General features: G+C 36.2%; 1 protein-coding gene across 1 annotated transcript; it reads left to right on the top strand.

Annotated features, from left to right (window-relative positions):
- Window positions 1–3039: 3039 nt before the first annotated feature.
- Window positions 3040–13589, top strand: LOC121727011 (bifunctional purine biosynthesis protein ATIC). Its single transcript, XM_042114680.1, has 11 exons — window positions 3040–3080; window positions 5545–5649; window positions 5898–6114; window positions 6519–6794; window positions 7100–7212; window positions 7720–7943; window positions 8194–8442; window positions 8785–9006; window positions 9502–9679; window positions 11753–11916; window positions 13008–13589. The coding sequence occupies exons 2-11, from the start codon at window positions 5628–5630 to the stop codon at window positions 13125–13127; spliced, it is 1785 nt and encodes a 594-aa protein (XP_041970614.1). The 5' UTR covers window positions 3040–3080; window positions 5545–5627; the 3' UTR covers window positions 13128–13589.
- Window positions 13590–14616: the final 1027 nt, after the last annotated feature.

The raw sequence follows: 14616 nt of genomic DNA, 5'->3' as shown, positions 1-14616 counted from the left end.
CAGATTTTGTATTTCAAATTAGGTATCATAAATTTTAATTGGCAAAAAAGGTGACGATTGAAAAGTAGATACACATTTTCGTTTGGAATGATTTTTCAATCGTCATTCGTCGGATATGTTATGACTTATGACATGCGGTTCTTATAGGGGTAAATGATATACACATAACACATTATAAAGTTACTTATTTATTGTAAATAATAATTAAATTTTAATTGTTGAAAGTAAACAACACACATAGTATATTTAAATATTTTATTCTTAAATTAAATACATATTATAAAATATCATAATACTTTTGGGAGTGCCTCCGCTGCCGGCGGCGGCTCCCAAAAATATCAGTAATGGGAACTACGGTAAGTATACTGCTGGCGCTGAGATATAAAACAATAACTGCCGGCGCTGGCACTCAAAATGGGAGCCGGTAATAATGCGTAAAGCGCTAGCCTTTATTACAATTATTTTTAACCGACTTCCAATACCTATTCTGTCAGAGAACTGTCTATTATATTATTGAAAGCTGCATTCAACGAGTATTACATTCAAGTGACTGATCTGTGAAACCTTGATTTTATACTAGGTATGTCAAAAGATAATTATTAAGTACTTAAAAATAATCGTTAAAAAAAAAATATGTCCTTTTTATGGTGATAAATATAAAGGTAAATGATTTTTATTTTAGTTTTATGTTATTGTAAAATATCGATAAGCATATCGATAAATTTGATTCAAGCACTAGCGTATATATATAAAAATTTAATGAAAAATTTTTCTTCAAAATTTGTGTAATATAAGAACAATAGTAACTTTAGTTACCAAAATATGAAAGTATATAAAAGGGAAGATTCACAATATTTTATTTTAAATAGAGAGCTAAAGACAGAATAGATCAAAAATAAACACATCGTAGCAATTAGGACATGAAGATTAATTACCTGTGAAATGTATATTTTTCAGGATTATTCTTATTAAAAAGTAACCATTTTTAAATATAATAATATTTATAAAAAATAATAAACAAATATAACAATATATTGGAAATACCGAAAGGGCATAAAAACGATTGACGACTTTTGACGACCTGTCAAATAAAAGTTGTTAAAATTTTCATTAGACTGCCTTCTTCATAGACATAATATAATGCTAAAGACCAACAAAGAGTGCGAGAGAGAAGAAAATCCTTTATGGAATTATAACAAGATGAAAAGAGAGAGGCAGTCTAATGAAAATTGTAACAACTTTTATTTGACAGGTCGTCAAAAGTCGTCAATCGTTTTTATGCCCTTTCGGTATTTGCAATTTATTATTTAAATCGTATGTTATTTTCAACAAATACTATTATATATAACAATAATAACTTGTGCTGTGAGTGATTGCAGTGTAAATCATAGGAATAATCCTGAAAAATATACATTTCACCCGTAATTAATCTTCATGTCCTAATTGCTACGATGTGTTTATTTTTGCTATATTCTGGTCTTTAGTTCTCTATTTCAAATAAAATATTGTGAATCCTCCCTTTTACTTTCATATTTTGCGTAACTAAAGGTACTATTGTTCTTATATTACACAAATTTTGAAGAAAAATTTTTCATCAAAATTTCTTACATATACGCTAGTGCTTGAATCAAATTTATCGATATGCTTATCGATATTTTACAATAACATAAATCTAAAATAAAAATCATTTACCTTTATATATTTTATCACCTTAAGCCCGGCCGCACATTATCCGAAATTTCTGATCACAAAAATTCGGACGCCCGGCGGAACGCACTCTGTTCATACATTTTGTTGTAGACCCATCATACTAAAAGAATTTCTGACGTGTCAAAATGTATGAGCGGGGCGGGGCGTCCGAATTTTTGTGATCAGAAATTCGGAAAATGTGCGGCCGGACTAAAAAGGACATATTATCTTATTTTAACTAATATAATATAGTATAGTATAATATAGCTAATATAATATAACTACTATAATATAGAGTGACTCTAAAACTAGAGGAAGGTTTATATTTATATATCATAATCATATTTTGTTTTACAGATTCCCTCAAGATCCTCTAATAAGAGGAAAATGGCTGAAATTAATTGGGCGTGTTGGTTGGAATCCCAAGAAAAATTCAACAATATGTAGCAAACATTTCATTGAAAATTTTTAAAGAAAAATTAGAATAAATACTATTTTGGTTAAAGGAGCTATTCCAACTTTGTTTTGAAATAATTTGAAAATCGGTTCATAAACGGCGGAGTAATCGTTGAACATACATAAAAATATATCCACAGGCGAACGTCTAGACTCCTCCTGTTTGGAAGTCGGTTCAAAATAATTGTAATAAAATATTATGATATTTTATAATATGTATTTAATTTAAGAATAAAATATAATATACTATGTGTGTTGTTTACTTTCAACGTTTACTTTCAATGTAAGGACTGATTTACCAGATAGATTTTACCTGAGTAATAAATAAGTAACTTTATAATGTGTTAAGTGTATATTATTTACCCCTATAAGAACCTTATGTCATAACATATCCGACGATTGAAAAATCATTCCAAAAGAAAATGTGTATCTACTTTTCAATCGTCACCTTTTTTTGCCAATTAAAATTTATGATACCTAATTTGAAATACAAATCTATCAAAGTTGCATATTATTTATTTCTTATAGAAACTCAGGTAAAATAACTCGAACGGACTAAACTATCGATAGCAAAATACTATACTATCGATAGTAAAATATACATCACTAGCACACGCACACATTGACAGATCAAAAATGGTCACGCATTTTCGAGTTGTCAGGTGGTCTTTACGACAGTATATATTATGTCTATGGCCTTCTTACATTACATTCTTTTCATCTTGTTATAATTCCATAAAGGATTTTCTTCTCTCTCGCACTCTTTGTTGGTCTATGCATTATAAGTTAATGGTCTAAAAGGGCACATTCACTGACTGCCGTGAAGTCCTGCCGTGAATGGGCTTTTTAAACTGTATTATGTATAATCTGTCATCTGTGTGTCAATGTCAACTATGTCAAAAAGCATGTGTTTTGGTTTTTGAAAACTTTGCAAGGTTATTTTCAGGTTTTTTAAATTATTTTATTACCTATTACCTATATTATATAAATTATAACTTAGCTCGTTCTGTTCTATAAAACTGTCTTCTATATCATGGAAAACTAATAACACATGATACATCACAATGCGGTTATTACTTACATACCATTTTCTAAAAAAACGTTATTCAGTTATATCAACAAACCTTGTTGATTAAATATTATTTATATGTACTTACAACAATAAATTTAAAACGTAAAAAAGGTCGACAGATAGTCGACAGCTGTTATAGGTTCGGAATTGGAAAATGGGAATGACTTATCTAAGTGTATGATATAAAATTTTTTGATTTCCATTGATTTCCATACATGTTAGCATAAGGCCTAATAGATTTTTCATTATTGTAAACAGCCTTAATTGCTAAATAATAATTGCTTAAGTTCTAATTCCACGGACTAAAAAGTGCGTCACAGATAGTGAGTCGTCTGCGCTGCGCCTAAATAAAACTCCTGTGTGCTTTTCATCTGGCCAAACAGATGTATGGCTAAAATATTGGTTTGGAAGAGGATTATATTTTTCATACAAAAACATCATTTTTGACAGTTCTTCTTTACCAGCAGCGGCAGCGCCCATTGACATATTCATTAAAAGCCTTGGTGCACCATATGTATATGTTCAAATTGTAATTTTCCATCTTTTTAGTAAAAGATGGCCCCGTGCGAGTTTATTACGCCGGTTCTTCTCGCCGGGTTAGCTCCCGAACTGGTGGTAGGCACCTTAGTAATCTTAGTATCAACATTCAGAAATATTTTTGTAAAAAAATTACTCTGAATAAAAAATATTTTGATTACCATACTTATGCACAATTGAGTGCTTAAAAATAAGTATTAAACATAGTAGAGGAGGGGAGGGTGCTATTTTTGTAGTCACTCAAGAGTTATGGAGACCTAGTAGGTTTTGTACATTAGGGCAGCTGATAAAAAAATAATAAGAGCGTTATTTTATTTTAGGGGTTGGGTTTAAAAACTACAGCCATTTTAAAGTTTTGAAAAAGAAAATGTATTCAGAAAATTGCTTATTTAGGTAAATTATAAATATATTTTAGACAACGAGGACTAAATCATTTAGTTTAGAGCAAAATAAAATATGCTGCGAAGCTTAGTTAAGAAAATATGAAGCTTTATTTTTTTATATTTTAAAATGTCCCTACATGCTTAGTGCTTACCTAACCTTTGAACCGTCAGTGCTTTATATGGAAGCTTCTTTGGGGTATACTAAACTTCCCCTATATTAATCTGACAGATCCGACGACATTTCAATATTCAAAAAAAATTTTTTTGTACCCACCACCTAAGAAATCTGAGTTCTATACCATGATAACTAGACACATAGGCAGGAAGCCTATGCAAGCTTAATCTGACACGCTCGAGCTACTCCCGAAATCCCCTCTTCCCCTCCCCAACTAACAAGGCCATTGACCTCAAAGTGCCCCAGCAAATCAACATGTTTTGGCAAAATTAAAAATTTGGAAAATTATAGATGTGGCTTAAAACTTAATTGAACACTAAACCTATGAACAGAACATTCTGTACTTAATTAGATTTTGCAAAAAATTAAAATGTAGTGAAAAATTAAAATGACCACTATGGGTTTTAAGATTTGGTAATATAATTATTATTTGTTAGGAGAAAGTACTGCTTAGACGCCTTAGCAGTTAGCACAAAATAAATACAATTAGCTTAAAAAAATTATATACTTATCTTAAATAATAAGTACTAAAAGTTATTTTAAAATTCTAAATAGAATATAAGCCAAAAATAAATATCAAAACTACTTTGCTAGCAGAAATAACTACTTTAACTTGATAATCTTTAATATTTTGTGCCCAGAGAAATTTGGCGACCTTTACAATCTGCTAAAGTTTGGAATATTTTAAAATAAAAACAGATAACAGCAAAACTCCATGCTAATAATAATTGTATTTACAAGAAGACGTCAATATACTTAACTAATAATAAATCTTACATCACCTTTTTCATCACTTTAGGGGTGTCAATTGGTTAATAATTATTTAAACAGCAATATGTTGATTATTTTATCATCTCAGACAACTCGACACTTCACCTTCCATGTAAATGACGTTTTGTTTCATATAGTTCCACTGCTGCATGCTGCGGCTTTGCTCATACTAAGAATATTTACTTGCATACAAAGAATGTTTGACTGTCAAGTGTTGTGTCGATCTTCTGCACCATAGTGTCGCCTAGTGGGGTCTCACCTAAGGCTAAACTCTAAAGACTAACATGTTCACCTTTAACCCATCAATTCCCAAGTGGCAGCCGGCTGCCACATAACAATTGAAAATCTACTGTGTCTGCAACACCCACTATTGAGGTGCTACATAGCTTTATAAAGTTGGTTTTATAATAATGTCGGCAACCCTGGATTACATGTTTACTAACTTCATATTTTGTTATCAGAACCCCTGCAAGAGGTCAAGTTGTTGATACAAGTCTTAAATAACAATACATCACTTTAATTTTCCTCTCCAAAGGAGTTAGACATGGCTTCCAATGGTAAATTAGGTAAGTTTTTACCGTATTTTTGTGAATGTACTAAAAATATGTATTTTAATTTTAATTAAATTTTGTTTTTATGCCTCCTAAGTAAGTTTAAATGACTTTTATTAAAATAACTTTTAACAATATTGTTATAGGATTTTTTTAAACTGTCTTTGCATGAAAACTGGCAGCAAGCAGAATATTGCGTTTTGGGGGTGATGCATTGCGTGTCAATGTGAGCTGACCTTTACACATGTATTTTTAATCCTCAGCTCTCCTGAGTGTATCAGACAAGACTGGTCTGATTCCGTTGGCGAAATGTCTTGCTGACATTGGTCTGAAGCTCGTCGGCAGCGGCGGCACCGCCACTGCTCTCAGAAATGCCGGACTCCAAGTCATGGATGTCTCGGACATCACTGGCGCCCCGGAGATGCTTGGAGGTCGCGTGAAGTCCCTGCACCCCGCTGTACACGCAGGGATATTATCCAGGTAGCTAGCCTGTTTAGGTCATAAAGGTACTATCAGAAAAATTTATTTATAGGTAAATGGTCTATTTACGTTATTTTACAAAGATATGTCAAGTCAACTTTAATCGTAAGCTCCTGTAGTTGAACTAACCCAACAATAACGTACTGCGAGTTGCGTTGCTCTGATAACTGATAATAGTTAAATCAGTAAATAAATAATAACGACGCGTAGTTATTATTTATTTACTGGTTTCTAACGTCGCGACGTCTCGTCGCAAATTACTATTGTTTTTTTATATTATTTTTGTAAATTTTTTGCATTTTCTGGGTTACAGATGACGCCTTTTATTTGGTCCAAACTGCTAGATTAAACAAACTTACAATCGTTTATTGCAATCAATTGAATTTGTATGTTTTAAATTACAGATTAACTGACTCCGATCAAGCGGACATGAAGAGACAAAAATTCGATATGATCAGTGTCGTCGTCTGCAATCTTTACCCCTTCGTGGAGACGGTGTCCAAACCCAGTGTAACAATAGCTGATGCTGTGGAGAACATTGACATCGGTGGAGTGACTCTCCTCCGCGCTGCTGCCAAGAACCATGATAGAGTGACCGTGGTGTGCGACCCTGAAGATTATACAACTGTCATCAACGAATTGAAACTGAATAAGGACCATCAGACTTCTCTGGAGACTAGGTTTGTATAAATATGTCTAGTAAATTAGAGGGAATGGGATTTAGCTAAATAACTATTATCAAAAGGAACCAAATACAATAAGTAGGACAAAGGGCTTATAAAACTATGATTGAGAGTGTATGGAGGAGTCTTCCATTGCAAGACTGATGTCGCCCAGTGTTACAATAATCATGGTCATGGATGTAATTTTTTGATACAACTTTTTGTCGCATTTTTAGAGACTACGAAATGTATTAGGATATATTTTTTGTTCCTACCGTAACTATTTATTTAATGATAAACAATAAATATTCTACTATTTCCAGACAAAAGCTGGCGTTGAAAGCGTTCACACACACATCAGAGTACGACACTCACATCTCAGACTACTTCCGTAAACAATATTCTGCTGGACAGAGCCAACTTACGCTGCGTTATGGTAAGCTTTTTTTATCCTTTCGCTTTAAATTAATTAAGTAAGGGGTCCCCAAAGTGTGCGCCGCGGCACCCTGGTGCACCCGGCGCCGTAGAAAGGCAAGAGGGGCGCCGTGAGTCGATCATCCATCATTATTCAAAACCACAAATATTATAAAGCAGGTAGATGATTAAATATTTGTTTATTATTATTTACCTGCTTGACCTCATTAAAGGTTTATGTATGTTTTTCTAAAAGCTAGGTAAAGTGGGGCGCCGTGACAAAATATTGTGCGCCGCAGGCTGAAAAAGACTGGGACACCTATGCCTAACCAAAACTATACTACTACTACTACTATACTTTTCAGCACACACTTTCACCTTTTTCACCTTTATAGGCTAAGATTGATAATATAAAATGTATTATCACATAAAAATTACATTATAAAGGCAAAAATTTGTGAGTTTGTTACTGAGGTTAATTGCCAACTGTTGACATAATATAAAGCTAAATTTACAATAATATATCTAGGTATGAATCCTCATCAGAAGCCAGCGCAAGTTTTCACAACCAGGGACAAGCTGCCCCTGACCACTTTGAACGGATCCCCTGGCTTCATCAACTTGTGTGACGCTCTCAACGCATGGCAGCTCGTTATTGAGCTGAAGGAGGCATTGGGTATGCCGGCTGCCACCAGCTTCAAGCACGTGTCTCCGGCGGGAGCGGCTATTGGAGTACCGTTGACAGAAGAAGAGGTAACCTGAAACTTATAAGTAGGCTTTTAACTTGATTGTATAAGAAAAATAATTAACAGATGTTCAATATGGACTGTTGATTGAAGTTAAAGTTTCGGGGAATGAAATGCATTCATTGTTATTTCCCGAAAACTCGTTCACACTTTCTACCACATTTAATCAAGGAAGGTTTTTATAGCATGAAGTATAATGTGAGTTTAATGTATAGTTTCGCTAAGTAATTTATAACAAGTATTTACATTTATTACAGGCTGACGTTTGTATGGTAGCCGATTTACTACCCAAGCTGACGCCATTAGCGTGCGCGTACGCAAGAGCGAGAGGGGCTGATCGGATGAGCTCTTTCGGCGACTTTATTGCGGTTTCTGACGTGTGCGACGAGATCACCGCCCGGATCATATCGCGGGAGGTGTCCGACGGAATCATCGCTCCCGGCTACTCGCCCGAGGCCCTCGAGATATTGAAGAAGAAAAAGGGTGGCAACTACTGTGTATTGCAGGTTTGTATATTATGAATTATAATTTATGAGGTATCATTGTGATGACAAATTTCAGTTTTTTGTAAAAAAATTAATAATGAGCTGATTTAAATATGTTTAAAATGCAATTGCAAAAAAAGAAATGACATAGTTATAAAAAGTATCATGTGTCCTTCCCCGAAACTTATATCCTCCTCCTTATATCTCTGGACAAGTTTATCAAAATGTGTTCAGCTACTGTAGTGAAAAAAAGTTACAGATAAACAGGCACATTCACATCCTTTTATTTTTCTTCTTTGTTACTTTTTTTTAATTATTTTTACTCACCCATTAAAAATATTAATACATCATTACTGTTTCTAGATGGACCCCAAATACACTCCAGACCTTATGGAGCAGAAGACCATTTTCGGGCTGACATTGGAACAGAAGCGGAACGACGCTAAGATCACGCCAGAGCTGTTCCAGAACATTGTGACCGCACAAAAGAATTTGCCGACTAATGCCGTGCGAGACTTGATCGTTGCGACTATCGCCTTAAAGTACACGCAGAGTAACTCAGTCTGCTACGCCAGGGATGGACAGGTATGTTCAGAAGTTGCTTTTCTATTGAATCTCATCACTCTCTGTCTACATTGTTTTGTTTCCACGGAATGACACTGAACGTAAATATATTGTATTCTATGGCGACGACACGACCCAAGTCGCAAGACACCGCAACAATGTGGCCTCAGTTTTATTGCGTGAGTTTAACCCAGTATACTGGCCAGTATAGCGTCCATTCAGAACCTCATGAGCACTGCAGGACATTTATAAAACTGAGTCATATTTCTAAACTCAGATTACTCAGACAATGCTTTCTTTATAACAATGTGACATGTACTATCAGCGAAGTTGATTCATAGTCAGATGGAGGTATTACGTAATTTTTTCGCGTTATGTGCACCATGCAAACATTGTTTATTACTTGATTGACAGTTTTTTTAATTTATTGACATAATTTTTTCGCGTTATGTGCACCATGCAAACATTGTTTAATATTTGATTGACAGTTTTTTTTTTATTTATTGACATCTACAGGTAGTGGGTATCGGCGCTGGCCAGCAGTCCCGCATCCACTGCACGCGGCTGGCGGGCGCCAAGGCGGCGCTGTGGTGGGCGCGCCGACACCCGCGCGTCCGAGCCATGCGCTTCCGCGCTGGCGTCTCCCGCGCCGTCGTGTCTAACGCCATCGATAACTATGTCAACGGAACTATCGGTAAGGGGCCTATCAGACAGAGGGCGATCACATATTGAAGCATTCAAGCGGTCAGTCACACAGGAGTAATTCTTACGTGGTCAGAACCTCCCTTGTGTGAGTACATCTATGTAACCTAATACAACACAAAGAACGCAAAACTGACCGCTTGCAGAGGCGGTGTAAGGCGTAGGCGACGGGGGCCACCGCCCATGGCCTCGCGCTCCTTGGACTACGAGGCTGTGCTAGGATTTATTATTTATACTTACTGAGGTTTTTTTAACCCCCGACAAAAAAGACGGGTGTTATAAGTTTGACGTCTCTGTCTGTCTGTCTGTCTGTCTGTTTGTCTGTGTGTGTATCTGTCCGTGGCATCGTAGCATCCAAAAGGGTGGACCGATTTTGATCTAGTTTTTTTTGTTTGAAAAGCTAGCTATAATTCATCATCATCAGCCTGCTCAGTCCTGGACAATCAGGGTTTATCTGGTTCATGAAAGGCCGTTAGCAAATTGTTGTTGTTTGATGGGTTTTATATTTCATTCTAGTTCGTGATATTTGTGAATACACAATATACGTATACACATAATAATGGAAAGTTGACCTGGTGCTGCAGCATCACCTGGTAATCAATAGGATATCCAACTCCTCGCCAACTAAGAGCAGAGGTTTCGTGTTTGGGCTCATTTTAATTGTGACAACCAGTAAGAAGTAGATAAAGTATAAACAGTAAATATTTACATGCTGCTGCTGCAGCATCACCTGGATTCTATAGGAAACCTCCACTTTGGCTTCGTATGAACCCAAAGTGGAGGTTTCATGTTTGGGCTCATTTTAACGGCCTCATCGAAAAGGACATTGATATCTATCAATGTTCTTTTTGATGAGGAGAATCGATCAACAGAATCATATTCTCATGATTACCATCTGGTAATCATGAGAATATGATTCTGTTGATAGGAATTATTCTGCACCATAACCAACACAAGTTAAAAAAGTATGAAATAAAATTAAATTAAGAAATTTAAAAAAACCCCCGCCAAAACAACTTTAAAAAGTAATGAAATAATATATACTGCCTTTATGTTCAAATAATTCCTAACTTGTGTAATATTTTAGTCCATAATTGTTGTCACGGTGTGTCGGGGGACCGCTAATGTAGATGTTTAATTTCACTTAACAAGTTTAAGGATCAATTCACAGCGATCTGAATCGAGATAGGTAATCAGCGACTTGGCGGTTGTAGGTTGTAGTTTACTTGTCGTTCCCCCGACACACCGTGACAACAATTAAGGACTAAAATATTACTTTACACAAGTTAGGAATTATTTGAACTTAAAGGCAGTAAATATTATTTCATTACTTTTTAAAGTTGTTTTGGCGGGGGTTTTTTAAAATTTCTTATTAATTCTTTCATTACCACTCCGATTTTTACGATTTTTTCTCGGAGGCCGCCTACATTTTACGCCGGACTCACTAGGCGAACATTGAACTGGCCGAGCGAGTGTACGACTCTTTGTTGGTTGGTTCGATCTTTTGATTGGTGTGAATAGGTATAAAAAAAACTCTGGAAATGGCATAAATGTAATCATAAAGTCATAAAGATGTTAATGATCCACTATTATTTTTAACCTCGGAGGTTAAAACTAATTGTGGATTATTAACATATCTGGGCCCTGGGCGGTGGCCCCCGTCGCCTACGCCTTACACCGCCTCTGCAAGTGGTCAGTTTTGCGTTCTTCGTGTTGTATTAGGTTACATAGATGTACGAGCGGAATCACAAAACCTCCATGTTACGTATAAAATTTATTATGAATAAAGTGGTTCAGAAAATGGTATAAAGAAGTGTTTTCGTAAATTGATATATTCACGAAATAACTCAGCTTACCAATGAGGGACAAATGGCGCTATGTAGCCGTAGGGTCTATCGTGTTAATTATTGTCGTGTCAAACAGTTGTCACGAAATAGCTTCCACATGTTACAATATATTATGTCATCTGTATGACCCGAAAAACCCTACCGTAAGCCGTCCCTCTGGTGGCAAATGATATTATATCAAAAAGTAAACACCCTTATTACAAACACTCGTATTTCAGGCTCCGACTTGCCGCTAGAGCAGTGGAACAGCCTGTTCGAGGGCGCCCCCCCGGCGCTGCTGACTGACGCCGAGCGCGACGAGTGGACCAAGAAGATGGACAAGGTGGCCCTCGCCTCCGACGCCTTCTTCCCCTTCAGAGACAACATCGATAGAGCTGTTCAGGTATAAGACTGCAATTTTTTTTTAAATAAGAGAGCAAACAAGCAAACGGATCACCTGATGGAAAGCAACTACCGTCGCCCATGGACACACGCAACTGCACTACTAACTACGGCCTTTTAAGAGAGAATGCGCTCTCCTCTTAAAGGCTTGCAGGTATTGATCCGGAATGTTTATGAACCATGATTGTTATCTATTTGCTGCCGATTTCAGAAGTTGAGTTTGTCGTTGCATTTAATTTTGTTTTATTATGGTTGTTATATAGGCAAAAGGACTTCAACTTTCTAGCTACTTGCACAAAGACAGGCAATGGAGTCCTAGTAACAGAATCTAAGTAGTTTTATTGTTTGTGTACGGAACCCTAAAAAATGTTTTTAAGCTATTGCATAGCTTTTATCGGGGACCTTGAACGCGGCGACCGAATCAATAATTTCCGTTACGAAAATAAAGTGCGACAGTCGCACGCACAGTTATTGCATAAGTTCATAGAATTAGAACGTTAGAAAAGGCATTCCATACAATCGTCAGCGCGAAAATGTGTCACCCTCGAAATGAGTGAGCTCACTCATCTGAGAGCAGTGTGCCTTAGGACGCGGTAACAGCCAGACTTGTTAATTACCGCGTTGTTTTTCGCTACACTTCGCTTCAGAATGCCTTCCGACAGTGCAGTAACAAAACGAGGAATGCAAATAAAGCCAAAAGTGTAATATTTCACACGTAATTACTAAGATTTTATTAATATTAATTAAATTATTGTCTTCCATTTTAAGAGAAAAATCAAAGCGAAGCGTAAAATGAGCGAAAGAGAAAGTAGTATAATATGATATTACTGTAAGACAAAAAAGGACGATAATATTTTCTCGGACGAATATCTAAGCAAATGACCTTGGACGTTTAAGACGAAATAGATATTATTTATTCAACAAATGCACGTAACAATATAAAAAGTTCCCAGTAGCCGATTCTCAGACCTACTGAATCTGCATATTATGAAATTTGGTAAAAATCAGTAAATCCGTTTCGGAGGATTACGGTAACTAACATTGTGACACGAGAATTTTATATAAGATAATATAATATTATGTTGTTTACAGTGCGGAGTTGAGTACATCGGCAGTCCAGCCGGATCTAACAACGACAAGGAAGTTATTCAGGCCTGCGACGAGCACAAGATCGTCCTAGCACACACCAACCTGAGACTGTTCCATCATTAAGTTATACCTAAGATCATCAGACAAAGAGCGGTCAAGCTTTCAAGCGGTCAGATTCGTTCTTTGTGTTGTATTACGTTACATAGTTATACTAACACAGGGGGCGTTCCTACCTCGTCTGATTTGCTTCTGTGTGAGTGACCGCTCAAAAGTAGAATGGAAACGCAGAATGCTTGAACGCGTGTCCGCTCTCTGTCTGATAGGTCCCTAAAGTCTAAATCCATGTATTGGACCAATATTTACAAATGTTTAACTAATTGCGTATTATATTGCCATATATTGTAAGATTTATTTATGCATGCATATAATGGAGATCTGAATTGTCCATGTTAATTGTTTATGATATTATTAGGTATAATTGTATTAACCTAAACTATATAAGTATCAGTGAGAATGAGAAAAATCCCTTTTTAAATTGTATATATTTTATTGTTACGGTCAATTCATACTAGCGCAGAGTCGAAGCAAAGCGAAGCGAATTCCCAAAAACTGAACACAGAAAATTCAATCTTAACTCCAGAGCGTAACATATACATTGCTTCTGTGAGGCCAATCAGCTTTGGTCAGGCGCATCGACGCGAATTAGCGCGGATGCGTGCGCCTTTTTAAATTCTCAGAAGTAATAACGTGCTGTAACGCTTTGGAGTTAAGGTTGAATTTGTTATATTCAAACTCAAACTTTTTTATTCAGAATAAATGTTTTCAAATATTCTCTGAAATTCAGTTTTAATAATTCGCTTCGATGCGTTTCGACTCTGCGCTAGTATAAATTGACCCTTAAAGTTTTTTAGAGCTTATAAAGTATACATTCCTGACAATCAGTGCCTTTATCATTGTGATTGAAAAAAGTTTGTATGAATAAAGTGTTTTACGTATAATGTGTATGTGCCTTCTTCTGTTAGTTATCCTATAATATTTGAACTGTAGTATAAGGGCCAACGCTAAAGCTCGCACGGGCGCACGCTCGCCTGTGTATAATGAAAAATGAGCACGGACGCGGGCGACGGACTGTCACACGCTTGGCGAACGGCGACAGCGGGCACACAGCGCGGGCGCACTCTTCGCAATTGACGTTGTTTCCGTTGACGTATTTTTGCCACATAATAAATTAGTAAATAATCCATTGTAATATACTCGACACAACTGTACACGCTCAAGATAAAAATTATACTAGCAGCGCTAAATGAGATGGTCGCACGCGACGGGCGCCCGCTCACGGATTCGTGGCCCGCGGCGGTCTTCCGACGCGTGTGCCCGCGCCCGCATCCGCCCGTGTTTTAGCGTTGGTCTTAATGGCCGATTTACAATATTCCAATCAAAGAATTATATTTAAGAAGTCTTTGATTCGAATCCGCTAAGAAGCGGGGGACTGCAGTCTGCACTCTACGAGATTATGAGAAAAAACCGCAACATTATTAACAAAAACTTAGAAAATTAATAAGATGGGTTTCAAATTATCAGTTCAATTCAACTCAAATATATGCTATGCAAT

This window comes from Aricia agestis, chromosome 5 (assembly GCF_905147365.1).
Source record: "Aricia agestis chromosome 5, ilAriAges1.1, whole genome shotgun sequence".
NCBI classification, from domain to species: domain Eukaryota; kingdom Metazoa; phylum Arthropoda; class Insecta; order Lepidoptera; family Lycaenidae; genus Aricia; species Aricia agestis.
This window is presented reverse-complemented; position numbering and strand designations above follow the sequence as displayed.